Source organism: Pristiophorus japonicus, chromosome 10 (assembly GCF_044704955.1).
Source record: "Pristiophorus japonicus isolate sPriJap1 chromosome 10, sPriJap1.hap1, whole genome shotgun sequence".
Taxonomy (NCBI): Eukaryota; Metazoa; Chordata; class Chondrichthyes; family Pristiophoridae; genus Pristiophorus; species Pristiophorus japonicus.
The window spans coordinates 198,549,815-198,571,576 of record NC_091986.1 but is presented as its reverse complement, the minus strand read 5'-3'; the positions used below and the strand labels follow the sequence as shown (position 1 = coordinate 198,571,576).

At 45.2% G+C, this 21,762-nt stretch overlaps 1 protein-coding gene across 10 annotated transcripts in view; it reads left to right on the top strand.

Moving 5' to 3' along the window:
• The window catches only part of herc2 (HECT and RLD domain containing E3 ubiquitin protein ligase 2), a 286,911-nt gene that overhangs the window by 50,531 nt on the left and 214,618 nt on the right, over window positions 1-21,762 (top strand). For 8 of the 10 annotated variants that reach the window (XM_070892465.1, XM_070892463.1, XM_070892461.1 and 5 more), the window contains exons 5-10: window positions 6,973-7,192; window positions 8,957-9,057; window positions 9,173-9,329; window positions 9,419-9,529; window positions 16,582-16,747; window positions 19,769-19,942. In XM_070892465.1, coding sequence (XP_070748566.1) covers window positions 6,973-7,192; window positions 8,957-9,057; window positions 9,173-9,329; window positions 9,419-9,529; window positions 16,582-16,747; window positions 19,769-19,942 — 929 coding nt within the window. The remainder of the gene's footprint in view (window positions 1-6,972; window positions 7,193-8,956; window positions 9,058-9,172; window positions 9,330-9,418; window positions 9,530-16,581; window positions 16,748-19,768; window positions 19,943-21,762) is intronic. The other 2 variants (XM_070892466.1, XM_070892467.1) reach the window with 1 other exon arrangement.

Below are 21,762 nucleotides of genomic sequence, written 5' to 3'. Positions count from 1 at the left end.
CTTCTGATGAATGTGTTTTCACCGCTGCTGTGGATGTGGTTACGTCCTGCATGAAATTCAGCTCTAATATTTTTCATTTTTATCTTCTCTCCTTTTTGTAGCCCCCAGTTTTAGACTCCTTTTTGTTCGCTCTCTCCCATCTCCCTTTTCTATCCCTCTGGTTTTCTGTCTTTTTTCTCAGTTCTCTTCGCAATTTTCTCATTCTTTTCTCTCTCCCGTGTTGCCCCTTTGTGGGATACTGATTCATTTGGCACACATTGATACTGAAATTTAAATACGACACCATTATTATTGGGGTCGAAACTGCGGTTGGAGACTTCCAGCGGGCGAATGCCTCCCACCCGCAAGAAAAGTATTTTCGGACTCTTGTGGACCTGGGCCTGCATAGAAGCATAGAAAATAGGTGCAGGAGTAGGCCATTCGGCCCTTCGAGCCTGCACCGCCATTCAATAAGATCATGGCTGATCATTCCTTCAGTACCCCTTTCCTGCTTTCTCTCCATACCCCTTGATCCCCTTAACCGTAAGGGCCATCTCTAACTCCCTCTTGAATATATCCAGTGAACTGGCATCAACAACTGTCTGCGGCAGGGAATTCCACAAGTTTCTCCTCATCTCAGTCCTAACTGGCCTACCCCTTATCCTAAGACAATGTCCCCTGGTTCTGGACTTCCCCCAACTTTGGGAACATTCTTCCCGCATCTATCCTGTCCAGTTCCGTCAGAATCTTATATGTTTCTATGAGATCCCCTCTCATCCTTCTAAACTCCAGTGAATAAAGGCCCAGTTGATCCAGTCTCTCCTCATATGACAGCCCAGCCATCCCTGGAATCAATCTGATAAACCTTCGCTGCACTCTCTCAATAGCAAGAACATCCTTCCTCATACTAGGAGACCAAAACTGAACACAATATTCCAGGTGAGGCCTCAGTGCAGCTGTACAGGGCCTTAGTAAGACCTCCTTGCTTCTATATTCAAATCCCCTAGCTATGAAAGCCAACATACCATTTGCCTTCATTACCGCCTGCTGTACCTGCGTGCCCACTTTCAGTGACTGATGAACCATGACACCTAGGTCTCGTTGCACCTCCCCTTTTCCTAATCTGACGCCATCCAGATAATATTCTGCCTTTGTGTTTTTGCCCCCAAAATGGATAACCTCCCATTTATACACATTATACTGCATCTGCCATGTATTTGCCCACTCACCTAACCTGTCCAAGTCACCTTGCAGCCTATTAGCGTTCCCCTCACAGCTCACACCGCCACCCAGTTTAGTGTCATCCGCAAACTTGGAGATATTACACTCTATTCCTTCATCTAAATCGTTAATGTACATTGTAAAGAGCTGGGGTCCCAGCACTGAGCCCTGTGGCACTCCACTAGTCACTGCCTGCCAGTCTGAAAAGGACCTGTTTATCCCGATTCTCTGCTTCCTGTCTGTCAACCAGTTCCCTATCCACATCAGTATATTACCCCCAATACTATGTGCTTTGATTTTGCACACCAATCTCTTGTGCGGGACCTTGTCAAAAGCCTTTTGAAAGTCCAAATACACCACATCCACTGGTTCTCCCTTGTCCACTCTGCTAGTTACATCCTCAAAAAATTGCAGAAGATTCGTCAAGCATGATTTCCCTTTCATAAATCCATACTGACTTGGTCCGATCCTGTCACTGCTTTCCAAATGTGCTGCTATTTCATCCTTAATGATTGATTCCAACATTTTCCCCACCACTGATGTCAGGCTAACCGGCCTATAATTACCCGTTTTCTCTCTCCCTCCTTTTTTTTAAAAAGTGGTGTTACATTAGCTCCCCTCCAGTCCACAGGAACAGATCCAGAGTCGATAGACTGTTGGAAAATGATCACCAATGCATCCACTATTTCTAGGGCCACTTCCTTGAGTACTCTGGGATGCAGACTATCAGGCCCCGGGGATTTCCCAGACTTCAATCGCATCAATTTCCCTAACACAATTTCCCACCTAATAAGGATATCCTTCAGTTCTTCCTTCTCACTAGACCCACTGTCCCCGTGTACCTTCGGAAGGTTATTTGTATCTTCCTTCGTGAAGACAGAACCGAAGTATTGGTTCAATTGGTCTGCCATTTCTTTGTTCCCCATTATAAATTCACATGAATCCGACTGCAAAGGACCTACATTTGTCTTTACTAATCTTTTTCTCTTCACACATTTATAAAAGCTTTTGCAGTCAGTTTTTAAATTCCCTGCAAGCTTCCTCTCATACTCTATTTTCCCCCTCCTAATTATACCCTTAGTCCTCTTCTGTTGAATTCTAAATTTCTCTCAGTCCTCAGGGTTGTTGCTTTTTCTAGCCAATTTCTATACCTCTTCCTTGGCTTTAACACTATCCTTAATTTCCTTTTTTAGCCATATTGAGCCACCTTCCCCGTTTTATTTTTACTCCAGACAGGGATGTACAATTGCTGAAGTTCATCCATGTGATCTTACTACTCGGGGGATCAAGGGGTATGGCGAGAAAGCAGGATGGGGGTACTGAAATTGCAATTCACGCCTCATAACGTCGAAGTTACCTTTCCTTAAGTTCAGGACCCTAGTTTCCGAATTAACTTTGTCACTCTCCATCTTAATAAGGAATTCTACCATATTATGGTCACTTTTCCCCAAGGGGCCTCGCACAACAAGATTGCTAATTAGTCCCTTCTTATTACACATCACCCAATCTGGGATGGCCAGCTGCCTGGTTGGTTCCTCGACATATTGGTCGAGAAAACCATCCCTAATACACTCCAGGAAATCCTCCTCCACTGCATTGCTACCAGTTAGGGTAGCCCAATCAATATGTCGATTAAAATCGCCCATGATAACTGCTGTACCTTTATTGCACACATCCCTTATTTCTTGTTTGATGCCGTCCCCAACCTCACTACTACTATTTGGTGGTCTGTACACAACTCCCACTAGCGTTTTCTGCCCTTTGGAATTCCACAGCTCCACCCATTCCGATTCCACATCATCCAGGCTAATGTCCTTCCTTACAATTGCATTGATTTCTTCTTTAACCAGCAACGCCACCCCGCCTCCTTTTCCTTTCTGTCTATCCTTCCTAAATGCTGAATACCCTTGGCTGTTGAGTTCCCAGCCTTGGTCACCCTGGAGCTATGTCTCTGTAATGCCAATCACATCGTATCCGTTAACTGCTATCTGCGCAGTTAATTCATCCACCTTATTCCGAATACTCCTCGCATTGAGGCACAGGGCCTTCAGGCTTGTCTTTTTAACACACTTTGCCCCTTTAGAATTTTGCTGTAATGTGGCCCTTTTTGTTTTTTGCCTTGGGTTTCTCCGCCCTCCACTTTTACTATTCTCCTTTCTATATTTTGCTTCTGACTCCATTTTATTTCCCTCTGTCTCCCTGCATAGGTTCCCATCCCCCTGCCATATTAGTTTAACTCCTCCCAAACTGCACTAGCAAAAACTCCCCTTGGACAAAGGTTCCGGTCCTGCCCAGGTGCAGACCGTCCGGTTTGTACTGGTCCCACCTCCCCCAGAACCGGTTCCAATGTCCCAGGAATTTGAATTCCTCCCTTCTGTACCACTCCTCAAACCACGTATTCATCTGAGCTATCCTACGATTCCTACTCTGACTAGCACGTGGCACTGGTAGCAATCCTGAGATTACTACTTTTGAGGTCCTACTTTTTAATTTAGCCCCTAGCTCCCTAAATTTGTCTCGTAGGACCGCATCCCGTTTTTTACTTCTGTCATTGGTATCTATATGCACCACGACAACTGGCTGTTCACCCTCCCTTTTCAGAATGTCCTGCACCCGCTGCGAGACATCCTTGACCCTTGCACCAGGGAGGCAACATACCATTCTGGAGTCTCGGTTGAGGCCGCAGAAACGCCTGTCTATTCCCCTTACAATTAAATTCCCTATCACTATAGCTCTCCCACTCTTTTTCCTGCCCTCCTGTGCAGCAGATCCAGCCATGGTGCCATGAACTTGGCTGCTGCTGCCCTCCCCTGATGAGTCATCATCCTCAACAGTACCCAAAGCGGTGTATCTGTTTTGCAGGGGGATGTCCGCAGGGGACCCCTGCACTACCTTCCTTGCACCGCTCTTCCTGTTGGTCACCCATTTACTATCTGGCTGTGTACCCTTTACCTGCGGTGTGACCAACTCACTAAACGTGCTATTCACGTCATTCTCAGCATCGTGGCTGCTCGAGTTCATCCACCCGCAGCTCCAGCGCAGCAATGTGGTCCGTCAGGAGCTGGTGGCGGATGAACTTCCCGCACACGTACTCGTCAGGGACACCGGAAGCATCCCTGACTTCCCACATAGTACAGAAGGAGCATAACACCTGTCTGAGCTGTCCTGCCATGACTTAACCCTTAGATATACTTAAATTTGGCAACAACAATGTTAAAAGGTTACTTACTGATATAAAAAGAAAAAGAAAAACTACTTACCAATCACTTACCCCCTTGACTGTGACGTCACCTTTGGTTTCCTCGCTACTTTTTTGCCTTCTCCCTGCAGCTGCACAAGCACGCCTTTATAGGCCTCAGACGCTCCCTGGACTCACGCCTGAGCGACCACGAACTCCTACTGCCTCTCGCGGTCTTTATAGGCCTCGGACGCTCCCCGGACTCACGCCTCAGCGACCACGAACTCCCGCTGCCTCTCGTGGCCTTTATAGGCCTCGGACGCTCCCCGTACTCACGCCTCAGCGACCATGAGTCCCTGGGATTCCCATTATGCTTATGGGGATTCCATTTACGTATGGAATCCTGCAAATTTATTGGCAGGATAGGCGCATCAACGTCAGCGTTCTCTCACAGGCCAACATCCGCAGCATTGAGGCATTGACTACGCTCGGCAGCATTGTCTGCATGCCCGATGTTAGACTCCCGAAACAAGCACTCTACTCTGAGCTACGTCACGGCAGGCGAGCCCCAGGAGAGCAGAGAAAATGCTTCAAGGACACCCTCAAAGCCTCCTTGAAAAAATGAAACATCCCCACGGACTCTTGGGAATCCTTAGCCCAAGACTGCTCAAAGTGGAGGAGGAGCATCCGAGAAGGCACTGAACACTTGGAATCTTTTCGCTGGGAGCATGCGGAAGCCAAGCACAAAAAGCGGAAGGAGCGTACGACAAATCAAGCACCCCATCAACCCGTCCCTCCAACCACCGTCTGGTGCACCTGTGACAAGAGGCTGTCGATCCTGCATTGGTCTCATCAGTCACCTTACAACTCATTTAAATGTGGAAGCAAGTTATCCTCGACTCCGGGAGACTACCTAAGAAGAAGAATGTGAATCTCCTTTTTTAAAAAAAAAAACACTTTTACCCCACTTAAATAAAAATAATTTATCACAGATTAAAATTAATTAAAATACAATTTAATTAATCGTTTATAAAACAAAAATGTAAACATTTTTGAAGGAACCAAAAAAACCTATTCTAATTGTAAACGTTTTGGAATGTTTAAATGATGAAAACATTATTTTAATATTTATTTAAACCCTTAGGCTGTTAAAAGAAGGTGGCATAAGAGTTTTGTGGGCATTCACTGGGCAGCTCAATCCTACGCCAGCAAATGTTCATTTCATTTGGATTCGTTCGATCTGTCAAGCTGAAACTTGACAGATCACAAGTTCTGGATTTTCGCACAGGCAGAACATGCAACTGCATACGGAAAATCCGGGCCATTATGCTAATCTTATACAACTAAAATAATTACTTTAAATAAGAATATATATCTGTTTGCTGCCTATTTTAGCTTTTAATTATTTAATACAGGTGTGACGTCCGAAATCCGGAAACCTCGGGACCAAAGATATTTCCGGATTTTGGAACGTCTTTGCCTGGGCCGAGGTAGGTGGGGGGGGGGGGGGGGGCAGGGTTGGGTGGCTGAGGTAGTGGGGGGGGGGGGGGGGTCAGGCCGAGGTAGTGGGGGGGGAGATCGGGCCGAGGTAAGTGGGGGGCGCTGAGGCGAGGCCGGCGGTTGGCTGGGCCGAGGCGTGGGGAGGTCTGGCCCGGGGGAGGTCGGGCAGCCAAGGCGGGTGGGGATCCGTATTTTGGAACATTTTCCGGACGACCCTGCGACGGATCGGTCTGGATTCTGGAACATTGCGAATTTCGGAACTCCGTATTTAGGATGCTCAACCTGTATAACCTATTCTTTTATACTTTAAAAAATGCTTCACTTGAAATAATATATATAATCAGTCAAAGGAAGGAACTGAGCAAGTGGGTTGCTGTGGTTTGTCCTGGGAGAGAACAGGGTGTGTGTGTGCATGTATGTGAACACCGGGTTTGTATATGGACGGATAAGAAAATGTCAATGTTCTAATTATGGGTTTGCACGCAGATACCATTGCAGACCCATAATTACAGTATATTTGTCTGATTTTTAATTTTAAAATGCAAGACACTTGGAAGATAAATTAATGCAATTTTTTTTTTAAAAACGAATAATTTTTTCTCCTTTTGAATCAATACTTTCTTAGCCCTGTAAAGGATATAATCTGCTACTTCAGAGCCCTATAGATGCAGGTTTCTGTCTTTGGGCTATCTGATGCTCAAATGTGCCAGATGTGCTTGAAGTGATCTGTATGATGTAGATTGAATGCATCACTGAGGAGATTTCTGAAATGGGGAGAGGAAATGAGAGAAAAAAGTCAAGTATTTTTCTGTCTTGGTCTGTAGTCGGTGTTCTTCTGTTGGATGGACACGAGGCAGAAAAAGTTTTGGACGAATCTGTGGTTTCACTCTCGTATGAATGAAGCTGCATTGAGTCATGAAGCTTTCTTGAGGGAAGGATGCACTAGAATGAGCTCTGGTGAAAATACTGTACATTACTGTCTTGTGTTCTAGAGGATATACTGATCTCCTTTTAATATTTACAATGGAGGTTATTGAGCTCCATTTTTCTTTTATTCCTTGAAAGTAATAGCTATTATTGTATTTTAATTGTAGATGTGAGCGAATTGAAAGAGTGTCTACATGTACTTGTGAAGGAGCAGCAAACGGTTGCTGCACAAGCTGCGACCACGACCCTCTCTGGGATAAGACTGAAGCAGAGATTGGCAGTCCTTGAACGATACTTCATTGCATTGAGTAGAAGTGTACTCCTGGAACATACAAACGTTAAATGGAAGAGCATTAGTGTTCCTATGCCTGTTGCCGACAAGAAAAGGTATATTTCAAGACTAATATTGTCCCTTTGTCGACAAGTTTGAGGCTATCCATTCAGCTGCCTCTGTCGCTATCCCCCTTCCCCTAGACCTGAACTGACTTCATTCTCTAGTTTCTCTCCCATCTTCCCAATCTCCCCATATGCCATCTCCAAACCTCTGCTCCCTTGATCCAGTTCCCACTAAACTGTGTTGACCATCCAACTTCCCTTCCTGGCCCCCATGCTAGTTGACGTAAATGATTACCTCTCTCTCCCAGTACTGCCTCCTCTCTTTCAAAAGTGCAGTCATCACCTCCATCCTCAAAAGAATAATTCTTAACCCTCGTATCCTTTCAAACTACTGCATCACCTCCAACCTTCCTTTCCTCTCTTGTCCTTGATAATGTTGCTTCAAATACATACCCATCTCCCTGCAACTCCATCTTTGAATCGCTCTGATCAGGTTTCCAGTCCTGCCACTGCACTGAAACAGTCCTAATCGGAGTCACAAATGACATCCTCTGTGACTGTAACCATGACCATGGTACAGTATCCACCCTTGACCTCCTTTGATCTGTCTGCAGCTTTTGACATGGTCGACCACACCATTCTTCTCCCAGCACCTCTCTCCTATTGTCCAGCTGAGTGGGACTGCCCTGGTTGGTTCTAAGCTATCTAAGCACAACCATAACATCTTGATCAATGTCTTCCCTTCCCAGGCTTGTACCATTACCTCCTATATTTGTTAATAGTTGGGTATACATAATGCTGACCGTATATAATATTTTTTCCTGAGAGTTCTTCAATAAATGCAGTTGAATAGTTTCAAAATGTTTGAGACTTATAAAAGAAAATGGTCAGATGTTGCTAAGCAGTATTGATTTACATTTGCACATGTACGTAATGTTTTTTAAAATTCATTCTCGGGAAGCGAGCATTGCTGGCAAGACTGGCATTTATTGCTCATCCCTAGACGCCCTGTTTGATACAACTGAGTGTTTTGCTAGGCCACGTCAGGGGCAGTTCGGAGTCAACCACATTGGGGTGGGACTGCAGCCACATATAGGCCAGGACAGCGGGTTTCCTTCCTTAAAGGATATTAATGAACCAGTTACAACAATTTGAAAATAAGATAACTTCCAAATAAAAGAGAGCAAGAACAGAATAAAAGAAAATAAAGAGTAAAATGTAGAAAAAAGTCGAGATAAATAGTCAAACCTAATAAAAGATCTATTTTTGCCTAACTAACCTCATTTATGCATATTAAAACACATTATAGCCCTCCCCAATGGTGCCTGATGTAGCAGTATCTTTACGAAACAGAAGATTCCAGGTTTGATTCCCAGCCTGTGCTGCATTAGCTAATTTCATTTAGGATATAACAATTGGCCTCAGCGCCACAGGGTTAGAGAGTGGAAAGATTGGCCAGGGTTCCTTTCCTGATTGCTATCAAGTGACCCCGATGAAAAGTGTGCATGGGGTGTGGGAATGTCGGATGAGAACAGCATCAGGTTTATCAGTGAAGCCCTCCAGGGTCAACTAGCCTGCTGTCAGAGAGATACTCTGTTTTGGTTTACATGTGAAGAATGATCACTTGGGTGAGATACTGGAGGCCAGTTACTATTCGGGAGCACCTTTGGCATCCATAGAACTATACCCCCATCAAGAGCCTGCGCTTCTAAAAGAGAATAGAAGAAAAAAATTATTGTTTTGTTTGTATTTCAAACATTTGAAAATTTGCATGTGTGTTGCCGCTTGTTATTTTGACTTTTTTTTTAATGTTAGTTCTAGGCCTGTTGGGAAAGGTGTTGAAGGACTTGCCAGAGTTGGATCTAGAGCAGCACTTTCATTTGCCTTTGCATTCCTTCGCAGAGCTTGGAGATCAGGTAAGGGGATGCTGCACAGCACTGAAGGGCCTTGGTTTTTTTTTAAGGGTTAATTGCAGATTTAACCTTTTTGTGAGCGCTCTGGGCACATTTTTCTTTGTCTTTTGGTTTTAAGGTGAAGATGCAGACCTGTGCAGCGAGTTACTGCAGGAATCTCTTGATGCACTTCGTTCTCTCCCAGAAGCTTCGTTGTTCGACGAAGGCACAGTGTCCAGTGTGTGGCTCGAAGTTGTGGAGAGAGCAACAAAATTTCTCAGGTCTGTTGTTACAGGGTAAGTTGGCATTAACAGACAAGTTAAGTTTGATATTTCAAATGGTTATTTATGGTCGTTAATAATTGGCTTAAAATTCTGTTCTGCAGTGATCTTCATGGAGCACCAAGCTCTAAAGGACCAGGGAACATTCCACTTCAAGACCAGCACTTGGCTCTTGCAATACTTCTAGAATTGGCTGTGCAGAGGGGAACACTGAGGTAAGGAATACAAAATAGTGTATTGTTCATGCCTAAATCACCTTACTTGCCCATACAGAATTTTGTAACTGAACAGTTTTATTTCCAAGCAGTTGGTGACCCACACTGCCTTAATCATGGAGTGAGAAGGTAGGTGTCAAGTTAATTTGAGACATTGGCTGGCAAACTCCGATTTTAGGCTTGTAAAATGGGTGCAGCAAGGCCTAATTTCTACCCCACTGACTGTTACTTTCCAGTAATCAATTGCATGAGGAGGGTTTTTGCAGTTGTTGTCCATCATGATGTCCACAAAGTTAAAAGTAAAAATGTGAATGCACAGATTGTACAACAGATGGGCAGGAGTGGCTAAAAGCAGTTATCTACGTATTCTTATAGTTTGATATTTGAAGCCCTCGCTGAGATTACAGCCTTGTAGTCACTCCCAAGTATCCATTATTCTGTCTACTGCATAACCAAGCTATCTAAATGACTGACTTACTAGCTATCAGACAGCTTCCTTTTTGAAAATTGGTGTACTGAGTCCTCCTCAAATCTTGCATCTCGGTTACTATAATATCTTCAGAGCTTATTATTGGATTTTCAGCGATTTAGTTGGTGATTGGTTGGAAATTACCCACATGTTGATCCTGTGCATTTGTAAGCACCAACTTGGAACTCAGATAAGTTTTGAGATAATCTAATTTTTCCAAAGTAACATCCTTTTATACTTAGGGTTAATTTTGAAAACTTCTCATGTTGACATCATATTCTAGACATTTCAGAACACTAACCTAGGCTCTTTCGTGGCATAAGCCTGACTTTTGGCTTATCAAGTCAATTCCTTTATTTTATTAGTTATAGCAGCTCTTTTTAATCTTGTACTCCTGCCCTTTCCTCGTAGTCCTTAATACTCTTTGTTATGTCTTGAATGAAGAGCCAGACTAGATACAGCAAGCTCAAAGTAAGGTGTGACTTCTCAGAGTGCCTCTCCAGCCTGTGAGGCCTCCTTATATATAGGTGCTCCCAAGGGATTGTGGGATCTATTAGGACTCCAGGGGATAAGCCCTCTGGTGGTAAGACATGGTATTTACAGGTTTACACACACAACAGCACTCTCTTTCCTCCCCCCCCCACCCCCAGAAGCCAATAGTGTAACTATTTACAATGTGAGTCGATTTGGGGCCTTCCTTTCCCTGGTTGATTGTCTCGGTGCAAATGCTGGTTTTGGTGAGTTGTTTGTTGGGCCCTCGCTGGTCTGCTGCACAGCTGGCCTTGCTGGGGGTGGTGAGTCCTGCTGGGCTGCTGCGGGTTGTGCTTCGTGGTCAATTGCAGGGTCAGTTGTCACTTGTGTATGTGTTGAAGGGTCGAAAAAGGTGAAGTCTATTGTGGGTTGTTCTGTATAGTCTGTAAATCTGAGTTTGGTTTGGTCCAAGTGTTTCCTGCAGGCGAGTTCATTTGAGAGTTTGACCACCAGCACCCTACTCCCCTCTTTGGCCAAAACAGTGCCAGGAAGCCACTTGAAACCTTGTTAATAGTTCAACACAAATACAGGATCATTTATCTCAATTTCGGGTGACTTATTTGCGCGATCATATGTATTCTGTTGAAGCTGCCTGCTCTCTACCTGTTTATGTAGATCAGGGTGGACTAACGAGTGCCATGTCTTGAGTGCCCTTTTCATGAGCAGTTCAGCGGGAGGGGCCCCAGTGAGCGAGTGGGGTCTTGTGCAGTAACTGAGCAGGACTTGGGATGAGCGAGTCTGCAGTGAGCCTTCAGTTACCCTTTTGAAGTCTGCTTGATTGAACTGCTCGTTCTGCCTGACCATTGGATGCTGGTTTAAATGGGGAAGATGTGACATGTTTGATCCCATTGCGGGTCATGAACTCCTTGAACTCACCACTGGTAAAGCACGGCCCATTGTCACTTATAGGCCATGCGTGGCAAACGTGGCCCGTAGGCTTTCAATGGTGGTAGCGGATGTGCTTGCCGACATTATCACATGTTCAATCCATTTGGAGTACGCATTTACAATCACTAAGAACATTATTCCCAAGAATGAGCCTGATTAGTCGACATGGACCCTGGACCACGGTTTGGAGGGCCAGGACCATAAACTTAGTGGCTCCTCCCTGAGTGCATTGCTTAACTGTGAACACATGTATTACATTTGTGCATTCAGAACTCTAAGTCTACATTGGTACCGGGCCACTACACGTGGGATCTGGCTATCACTTTCATCATTATGATGCCTGGGTGGGTGCTGTGGAGATCACTAATGAAAGTGTCCCTGCCCTTTTTTGGCACCTCTACCTGATTACCCCATAGGAGGCAGTCTGCCTGTATAGACATTTCATCATGAGTTAGATGAAGTCCTTACTACTAGGGGGATCAAGGGCTATGGCGAGAAAGCAGGAATGGGGTACTGAAGTTGCATGTTCAGCCATGAACTCATTGAATGGCGGTGCAGGCTAGAAGAGCCGAATGGCCTACTCCTGCACCTATTTTCTATGTTTCTATGTTTCTATGTTTCTATCATTGCGCCGCTGGTAAGGTTTTATTTCTTCCTGCATCTCTAATGGGACACTAGACCAACTCCCGTGGAGCGCACAGTTTTTACAAAGGACAGTAAGGGGTCCTGGCTCGTCCAGGTTCTAATCTGTCGGACAGTAACAGGTGATTGCTCACACTCGAATGCTTCCATTACCATAACTAAATCTGCAGGCTGTGCCATCTCCACCCCTGTGGTGGGCAAATGGCAGCCTGCTGAGAGCATCGGCACAGTTTTCTGTGCCTGGCCTGTGGCGAATGGCATAGTTGTATGCAGACAACATGAGCGCCCATTTCTAGATGCGGGCCGATGCATTCGTATTTATTCCCTTGCTTTCAGAAAAGAGGGATATAAGCGGCTTGTGGTCGGTTTCCAATTAAAATTTGAGCCCGAACAGATATTGATGCATTTTCTTCACCCCGTAAACACATGCTAATGCTTCTTTTTCGATCATGCATTAGGCCCTCTCAGCCTTAGACAGATTTCTGGGTGCATAAGCAACCGGTTGCAATTTCCCAAATTCATTAGCTTGTTGCAATACACACCCGACCCCGTACGACGATGCATCACATGCTAGCACCAAATGCTTACATGGATCGTACAACACAAGCAATTTGTTTGAACGTAACAGCTTCTTGGCTTTCTCAAAGGCATTTTCTTGGCTTTTACCCAATACCCAGTCATCTCCTTTACGCAGTAAAGAGTGCAGGGGTTCCAACAATGTGCTAAGGCCCGGTAAGAAGTTACCAAAATAGTTCAGGAGTCCCAGAAACGACCGCAGCTCCATCATGTTCTGTGGTCTCGGTGCGTTCTTGATTGCCCCTGTCTTCGACTCGGTGGGCCTGATGCTGTCTGCTGCGATTCTTCTCCCCAGGAACTCCACTTCAGGCGCTAGGAAAATGCATTTCGAGCATTTCAGCCTGAGCCCCACACGATTAAGCCGACTAAGAACCTCCTCCAGGTTCTGCAGGTGCTCGACGGTGTCCCGACCTGTAACCAAGATGTCGTCCTGGAAGACCACGGTGCGCGGGACCGACTTCAGCAAGCTTTCCATATCGCCGCGGCCGATCGAATCCCAAACGGGCATCTGTTGTAAATGAAGAGACCTTTTTGCGTGTTGATGCAGGTGAGGCCTTTCGATGATTCCTCCAGCTCCTGCGTCATATAGTCCGAGGGCAAGTCCAGCTTCGTGAACGTTTTCCCTCCCGCCAGCATCGCAAATAAGTCGGCTGTGTTCGGTAGTGGATATTGATCCTGCAGTGAGAAACGATTGACAGTTACTTTGTAATCACCACAGATTCTGACGATGCCATCTCCTTTGAGGACTGGGACAATCGGACTGGCCCACTCATTGAATTCGATCGGCAAAATGATGCCCCCTCGTTGCAACCTGTCCAGTTTGATCTCCACCCTCTCATCATGTAAGGTACCGCTCTCGCCTTGTGATGGATGGGTCGCGCCCCCGGAATCAAATGGATCTGCACTTTTGCTCCTTGGAACTTCTCGATGCCTGGTTCGAACAGCGAGGCGAACTTGTTTAGGACCTGGGCACATGAGGTGTCGTCGATGGACGAAATCGCTCGGACGTCGTCCCAGTTCCAGCGTATCTTTCCCAGCCAGCTCCTGCCGAACAGCGTGGGGCCATCGCCAGGTACCGCCCAGAATGGTAACTCATGCACCGCTCCATCGTAGGAGACCTTTACGGTAGCACTGCCGATTACGGGAATCAGTTCCTTTATATACGTTCTCAGTTTAGAACGAATGGGAGTCAGGACTGGCCTTGAAGCCTTGCTGCACCACAATTTATCGAAAGTCTTTTTGCTCATTATGGACTGGCTTGCGCCCTTGTCCAGCTCCATGGACACCGGGAGTCCATTTAATTCAACCTTCAGCATTATCGGGGGACACTTTGTGGTAAATGTGTGCACCCCATATACCTCTGCCTCCTCTGTCTGAAGCTCTGGTTCGTCATGATCCATCGTGGATCTGTCCTCCTCTGCAACTTGGTGGTTTGCAGGGTTTGCAGCTCGCATGCACATACTTTGGAGGTGTCCCATTGTTCCACAGCCCTTGCAAACGTATGCTTTGAAGCAGCATGAATGGAAACAATGATCATCCCCGCAGTGCCACCCTCATTGTTAGCGGGGCACCAACGTATGGCCTCATGAAAAATCTGCTTGCTCCAGCGAAACCCACCGACAAGCCATACGATGAGTTGTGCACACTGGTCCGGGAGCATCTAAACCCGAAAGAAAGCGTTCTGATGGCGAGGTATCGGTTCTACACGTACAAGAGGTCTGAAGGCCAGGAAGTGGCAAGCTACGTCGCCGAGCTAAGGCGCCTTGCAGAACATTGCGAATTTGAAAGACACTTGGTGCATAATGCTCAGGGTCTTTTGTACTTGGCATTGGCCATAAAGTAATACTTCGCAAACTTTTGAATGTAGAGACCCCAACCTTCAGTAAAGCCATAGCGATAGCCCAGGCGTTTATCGCCACCAGTGACAATACCAAACAAATTTCTCAGCACACGAGTGCTCATCGTATGACTTGTTGGTGGGTTTTGCTGGAGCGAGCAGATTTTTCATGAGGCCATACGTTGGTGTACCGCAAACAATGAGGAGGATCGCCCTTCGTTTGGCAGCATATGCTTCTCCTTCCAGCTTGTTGGCCACGAAGTATTGGTCGAGTCGCCCCACGAAGGTTTCCCCAATCATCTCCCTCCAAAAATTATGGACTGGCTTGCACCCGCAGTTCTCTGCATTGTTGCGGTGGGGTTCGTGACTTGTATCTCGTCGCCAGTTGTTATGTCTTGAATAAAGAGTCAAACTAGATACTGCAAGCTCAAAGTAAGTTGTGACCGCAGTCCTTTATTACAGATCTTAGAGTGCCTCTCCAGCCTGTGAGGCCTCCTTTATATACAGGTGCTCCCTTGGGACTCCAGGGGGGGGGGGGGGGGGGGGAATAAGCCCTCTGGTGGTTAGATATGGTATTTACAGGTTTACATACATAACACTCTTACTTCCAATCAAGTTTCGATCTCCATTTTATACCCTTCAATTGATTCTGTAACTGTGGTCTTCTGAGGTGGTGCATTCCATATTCTTCTGACCTTGGGTGTCATCCTTGGCTCAGTTGGTAGCGCACTCACTTCTGAGTCAGAAGATTGTGAGTTCATGCCCCACTCCAGAGACTTAAGCACATAATCCTGGCTGACAGTTCAGTGCTGATAGTTCAGTGTAGTACTGAGAGAGTTCTGTGCTGTCGGAGGTCCTGTATTATTGATGAGACGTTGAACCATGTCAGGTGGTCGTAAATGATCCCACGGCACTATTGGAAGAAGGGCAAGGAAGTTATTCCTAGTGTCTTAGCCAATATTTATTCCTAAATCAACATCAAAAATACATTTTCTGGTCATTATCGCATTGTTGTTTGTGGGAGCTTGCTGTGTGCAACTTGACTGTCGCGCCTCCTGCAGTACAATAGTGACTACGCTTCAAAGGTACTTAAATCAGCTGTAAAGTGCTTTGGGACATCCTGAAGTCGGGAAAGATGCTATATAAATGGAAGCTCTTTTCCTTTTTGTTCTTTCATGTGATTTGCTTTTCTGGCTTGTATCGAATTTGAAGATTACGAACCCTTGTTTTGGATTTTCCTGCTAGAGGGAAGAGCCATTCCCTTTCTACCTTATCAATTCCTACATTATTTTAGCCATCTCTTAACCTCCTAATCTTCAGCCATTCTTCTTGGGTATTATTCTGGTGAGCTGTTGTTGAACTTTCTCCAAGTGTGTCCTTCCTAAAGTGGTGCATCCAAAATTGTTCACAATATTCCAAATGAGGCCTCACCCAGACCTGTGTATAAATGCAGTATTACTTAATCGATTTTATGTTCTGTACCTTTTGAAGCCTAGCACCCCAGTTAGCTTTTTTGGCTGCTTTTTGTACCTCTTTGACCAAGCTATTGGTTACCTCTTCTGCTCTCTGCTTTGGCTTGGTGCCTATTTTATTTCCTTGCTCCTCTGTGACGAGCCTTGGGAATTGTTCTACTTTATTTGTGCTTGTATAAATGCAAATTGTTATTGTTGTTGAAAATGTACAGGTTTGGATGCCAGGTGAGAATAGGAACAGGCTTGTCGACCTGATGACTTCCATGGTTGAAGGACCCATTGACGCTCGCTATCTAGCCTCACAAGAATGGCCACTTGGGTGGGGACTCTGTACCTCCAAGAGAGGAGGGGAGGAAAATGGGCTTGTAGAGTTCACCAGTATTACTCTCTTAGGATATGTGACTTTTTGTTGAACCAAAGAATTATGCAAAATACCATGTTGATTGATGTACAAGTTAGACATTAGACAATATTTTGGCATTAGTGCATACAAAGCATAGAATGAATGAAGGGCATTTGATCTGTCAAAGCTACTCAAATATTTTATCATTCTTTGAAAATTGACCAAGTATACCAAGTGTGAGAGAGAACCTTGCCTTGAGTGCCTCATTTATATAATGTTCATTTCCTTTTATAGCCAAATGCTCTCTGCTGTTTTACTACTACTGCAGCTTTGGGAAAATGGAACCAGAGAAACTGACAATGAACGATCATCACAAGGAACCAGCGCACCACTTTTACCTCTTCTGCAGAGATTCCAGAGCATACAGTGCAGCAAAGATTTGCCAACTGCAGATGAAGAGGTACATGTGGACTTGTGAAAGTGCTTTTAGTGGCCTGTCAGATAAGTGTTTCATGCTTTTGTCTTGCACTGTTGGTATGAAATACGAAGGGCTGGATTTTTGCCAGGTTTGTGACCGAGTTTTCGCCGCGATTTGACCTTCCGCGGCGAAAACGCGGTCGGCGGGATCCTCGGGTACCTCTTTGCGGCGGCGCTTTCCAGTGCCGACGTGTAACGACATGCAGCGTCGCGGATTGCGTTACCGTTGTACTTTCGGCACTCTCCCGACCTGTACACTGCGCCCAGAATACCGACAGGTCAAACCTGTCAGTGCAGCCCTGCCAGCAACAGTAAGTATGAAAACCTGCAAAATAGGTAAGTTAGAGTTTTTTTTTCAAAGATTCGATATATAATGGTCGTGTAAATGTTGAGTGCTCTTTGAATGTTTTTTGGAATTTTTTGTTTTTCTCTCCTCCCAAGGCCTCTCGCAGCGCTCCTGGCCCTGGACTAAAGTTGCCGAAACTCGCGGTTTGCGCCGCGAATCGTCATGCGACGCCTCCTTTACCAGGCGTAAAGGCCGAAAGTTCGGCCTAAAAACAGTAGCGCAGTGAAAACGGTGAATTTGACGTAAAACTACCATTTTTGCCGAAAACCGAAAATCCTGCCCTTTAGGGTTCAATGAATTCTTGTGTGCAATTTTGAATGAAGGTTACTGAGAATGTATCATCAAGCATGCTTGCCTCTTTCTCTCTTTCCCCCCCCTCCCCTTCCCTCCTCACCCCCAGCTTCTGCTAATAGCAGAGTTTAAGGTTTGTTTCATTTTATTTGCTGTAATAAACTTAGAAAATAGGTGCAGGAATGGGCCATTCGGCCCTTCGAGCCTGCACCACCATTCAAGAAGATCATGGCTGATTATCCCCTCAGAATCCCTCAGAATAATACAAAATGTCAGTGAAGGGAACTATTTGAGTTTATACGGGGGAAACCCTAGGTTAGAAATTTCTTTTTTTTAAATTAAAGTCCCAAGCTTCAGGATGGGCAGTGTGGGGAGTAGAATGACAGATCCATTTGTCGTGCTCTTCTGAGGTTGAGGTTAAAGCAAAAGGCATGTTTATGCATTTGATTCTCACAGCTTTTGATTGGAGATTAAATAGAAAAAGTGTTGAAAGAGAGCATATGCATCCAGCAACAGGTTTGTGGCTCAGTTACTTGAGTATTTTTGGGGATGTTGAATTTATCGTCCATTCCAATCTGTCTGATGTTGCATTTAAAAAAACACTAGTTTCTGTGGCCTCTTGAACATCCCCAATTTTAATCGCCCCATCATTGGCAGCCGTGCCTTCAGCTGCCTAGGTCCTAAGCTCTGGAATTTCCTCCCTAAATCTCTGCTTCTCTTTCCTCCTTTAAGACATTCCTTAAAGCCTACTTTTTTGGCTTGTTGTCAAATTTTAGTTTTGATAATGCTCCTGTGAAGTGCCTGTGGACGCTTTATTACATTAAAAGTGGTATATACATGTAAGTTGTTACAGAATTCTAATGTTTGCAGTTTTTTGCCTCAGTTTTCATTTCTAGCTTCTATATGAGCCACTCATTAATTTCATGTTTCAGTTAAGAAGGTAGTGTGGATTCTGGATTTTGCTATGCTTGTTAGCTATGGCAAATTGTATTGGTTACCTGGAAATGCAGCTATTATGGTGATATAACTGACTTGTCAGATTTTTCCCTTTTATGCAAATGGAGTGCTCTTCCATATCATGTTGCTTTATCTGACAGCTTGGCTGAGAATTGAGTAAACATAATCGCAGCAGTGGGAATCAAGCCCAAGTGAGTAGTCCTGAGACTTGAACCTTGAACTGTTGTAAAGTAGAAATAATTCCTGAGCCTTGGGTCAATTCATAAAGCTTCTACACATCTTGCAATTGGTGGGTTAGCACGTCGACCTTTTACCTCAGAGCCTAATGCAGTGAAGATCTCTCTATGTTGGCTGTAATGTTCCAGCTGTCGTGGGTTTAGACAATCTCAATATAGGTCTCAGGGAGCAAGAGGCTACAGTTTAAAAAAAAAAAATACTTGTTCAGTATTTGGCATAAATTGGCAGTTGAATTCGGAGACACTTTTAAGAATGGGAATTGTGAGGGGAGAAAAGAAAATTTGCACTGATGTTGTAGGGAGTACTCTTATCCGTTTGGTTTATGGCATATTAATTAGATTAGTTTTTTTCCGAGATTTACTCGACAACTATCTGTGCCTTACCTGGTCTTGAAACGACGATGGTGACAGAAAGGAGAAAAGTGTTCTTTTACTCTGGATCAATGTCTTGATCAACAGTGGCCCCCACTGTTTGAGTACTCCTACACATGGAGTTTAAACTGTAAACCATGATGTTTAGTTGAAATGCCTGTGTTTTTTTAGTCAGTAGACTAGATGAAACTTCAATGAGATAAACCCACGATGAGAATTAATTCTGCATAAATATATGGGCTGATTACAGTGTGAAGCCCAACAAGACACACTGTACTCTAACTGAGGTCATATTAAAGTTTTATTTAAGCCCAGCATTACCTCTTGGCTTTATATTCTATACCTCGTGATAAAACCTAGAATCCCATGAGCATTTTCTTATCGGATGTACCCTCAAATCACACTGCTTATTCAGAGTAACAATTACTGACATTTTCTATTTCTAATTGGATCTTAAAGTTTATCATATTGTGGTCACTGCTCCCAAGGTACTCGGCAAATTTAGATCATTTACCTGATATAGTTCATTACCCAGAAGCAGCTCTATCCTCACCTCTACCTCTGTAGGCTTATTAACACACTGCTTGAAGAAGTCCTGCACACATTTTAGGAATTCCATTCCTGTTTCTCCATATAATCACTCTGGTTTCATGAGCTTAGTTATAAGGTTTGTCTAATTTTAGATTTGCAGCATTGTCAATGTAAACTAATGGAGCCATAAATGCAGTAAATGGCCATAATTTACTAACGATTGAAAAATCATTAACTAAATAGGGAATTTTTTGTTTGCATTTTTTTCCAGATTTTGGGAAATCCCTTGAGCCCAAATGAATGCTTTTTGAGGTACCTTACTTTACCGCAAGATAATGATTTGGCCATAGATCTACGACAGACAGCAGTTGTGATTATGGCTCATCTGGACCGTTTGGCAGCTCCTTGCATGCCACCACAGTGTAGCTCTCCTCCATCTCAAAAGGTAAAAATATTTGTAAATAACCTCAAAAGGCTCAACCACCTAATGTAGAAATATCCACTTCAAATTGTTTGCCATCCATTCTGCATGAAATACCTGTACTCCAAATTTGAATGGTAAATATTATAAAGTTATGTTGCTTTGGAACCAGGGTGTTGGAAGACTGCTGTTTCACCTTTTACTACCTTCATTTGAATCCAGTTCTATCATAGCTTCTTGTGTCTTAAGAGGTTGCAAGACTGGCTGATGTGAAAAATGGGGATATCACACTGCGACAGTAACAGATGCCTTTCTGAAGTTGGTGCAGACTAGAGGGAACCTTCCTCGGCATTTAAGGTGCTAAATATTTTAGGTTGGCCTTGGATATTCCCTTGGGTTCAGCAGCGCTGATCATTCCCAACTATCTCTCGCTAATTTTAAAATGAACGGGACCATCCAGACATAATAGCCCCGATATTTACGGAGAGGTGGGGAGTGTGTTTGCGGGGAGGGAAATCCACGGAGGGCAGTGGTCCTGCCGAGTTTAAGTGGAATGATAGGAAAATAAGAATTCACATTTTAATATGAACTGTAACTTCAGATTGAACTTGGGTAAGTACACTGCAGATTGAATTTGCAGCAGTAGTAGGGATATCACCTTTGGTTGGACATATCTCTGGAGGTTTCATCACATAACTTTTTGCCTCCAACCACCCCGCCCAGTCAAATTGCCTTTCTTCTCCATCTCTAATACTTGTATAACTGATAAATAAGTGTTCAAAGAAAATGAAAAAAACACTCTTTCTTTTATACCTCTATGATCTTTCTCCTGGGGTGCTTGCAGCAGTGTGCTGGAGATTAATCTACAATTCCTGGAGACCCTAGGGCATTCCTGGAGTCCAGGGCAATCCTGAGCAGTAGTCAACTCTTGGAGTGTACTCCTGGGCTCGGGATCAGCTCCCAGGCCTGCCTGAAGTTGTGGCCCTCATTGAAATGGACAGAGCAGCTCCAGGACACGGGCAGCTCCTTGCTATTGAAATCTCTGCAATAACTAGAGGGAGACCTCAAAAAAATTGTGGAAACTTCATAAGATTCTAAGATATTTCCATAAGCAAAAATGGAAAATGCTGTAAATATGCAGCAAATGAGTTAGCATTTGTGGAGAAAAAAAGCAGGTTGACATTTCTGATTGGGCTCTTCTCCCCGGAACACTCAATGGGCCCAAGTTTCGGGCTGTGCCTAGAATGGCGCAGCCCCGACCTGGACACCCATTTTTCGCGCCACAAAGTGCGCCTAAAAAAAACTTACAGATTCTCCGGTTCCCTGCAAGTCGTTTGCAGCTCGGCGCGGCGCAGCATGAGCTGTAGGTGGCGGAGCCAGGTCCCTGCGCTGAAAACAGTGCTGGGACCTCTGCACATGCGCGCTACAGTGGGCGCGCATGTGCAGTAGCTCCAGGCGCCCAAAACTGTGTGGGAGGGGCCCGAAGCACGCAGCCCCTAGCTCTGGCCGAATGGCCTCACTGGGGCTGCGTGCATAAGGCTGCCTCCCACGCACAGCTCCTGCTTCCTCCCGACCCGACTCGATTCCTGCTACCCCCCCGGACTCGACCCGACTCCCGCTCCCCACCCCCTCCCCCCCCGGCCCCCGGACTCCGGACTGGACCCGATCCCCCGGACTGGACCCGACCCGCGCTTCCCCACCCCCCCCCCCCCGACCTGACTGCCCTCTCCCTCCCTTCTTTCCCCCCCCTCCCTCCCCCCCCCTCCCCCGACCCGAACCGACCTCACCTCCCTCCCACCACCCCCCCCGACCCGACCCGACCCAACGCCACCTACCTGTAAATC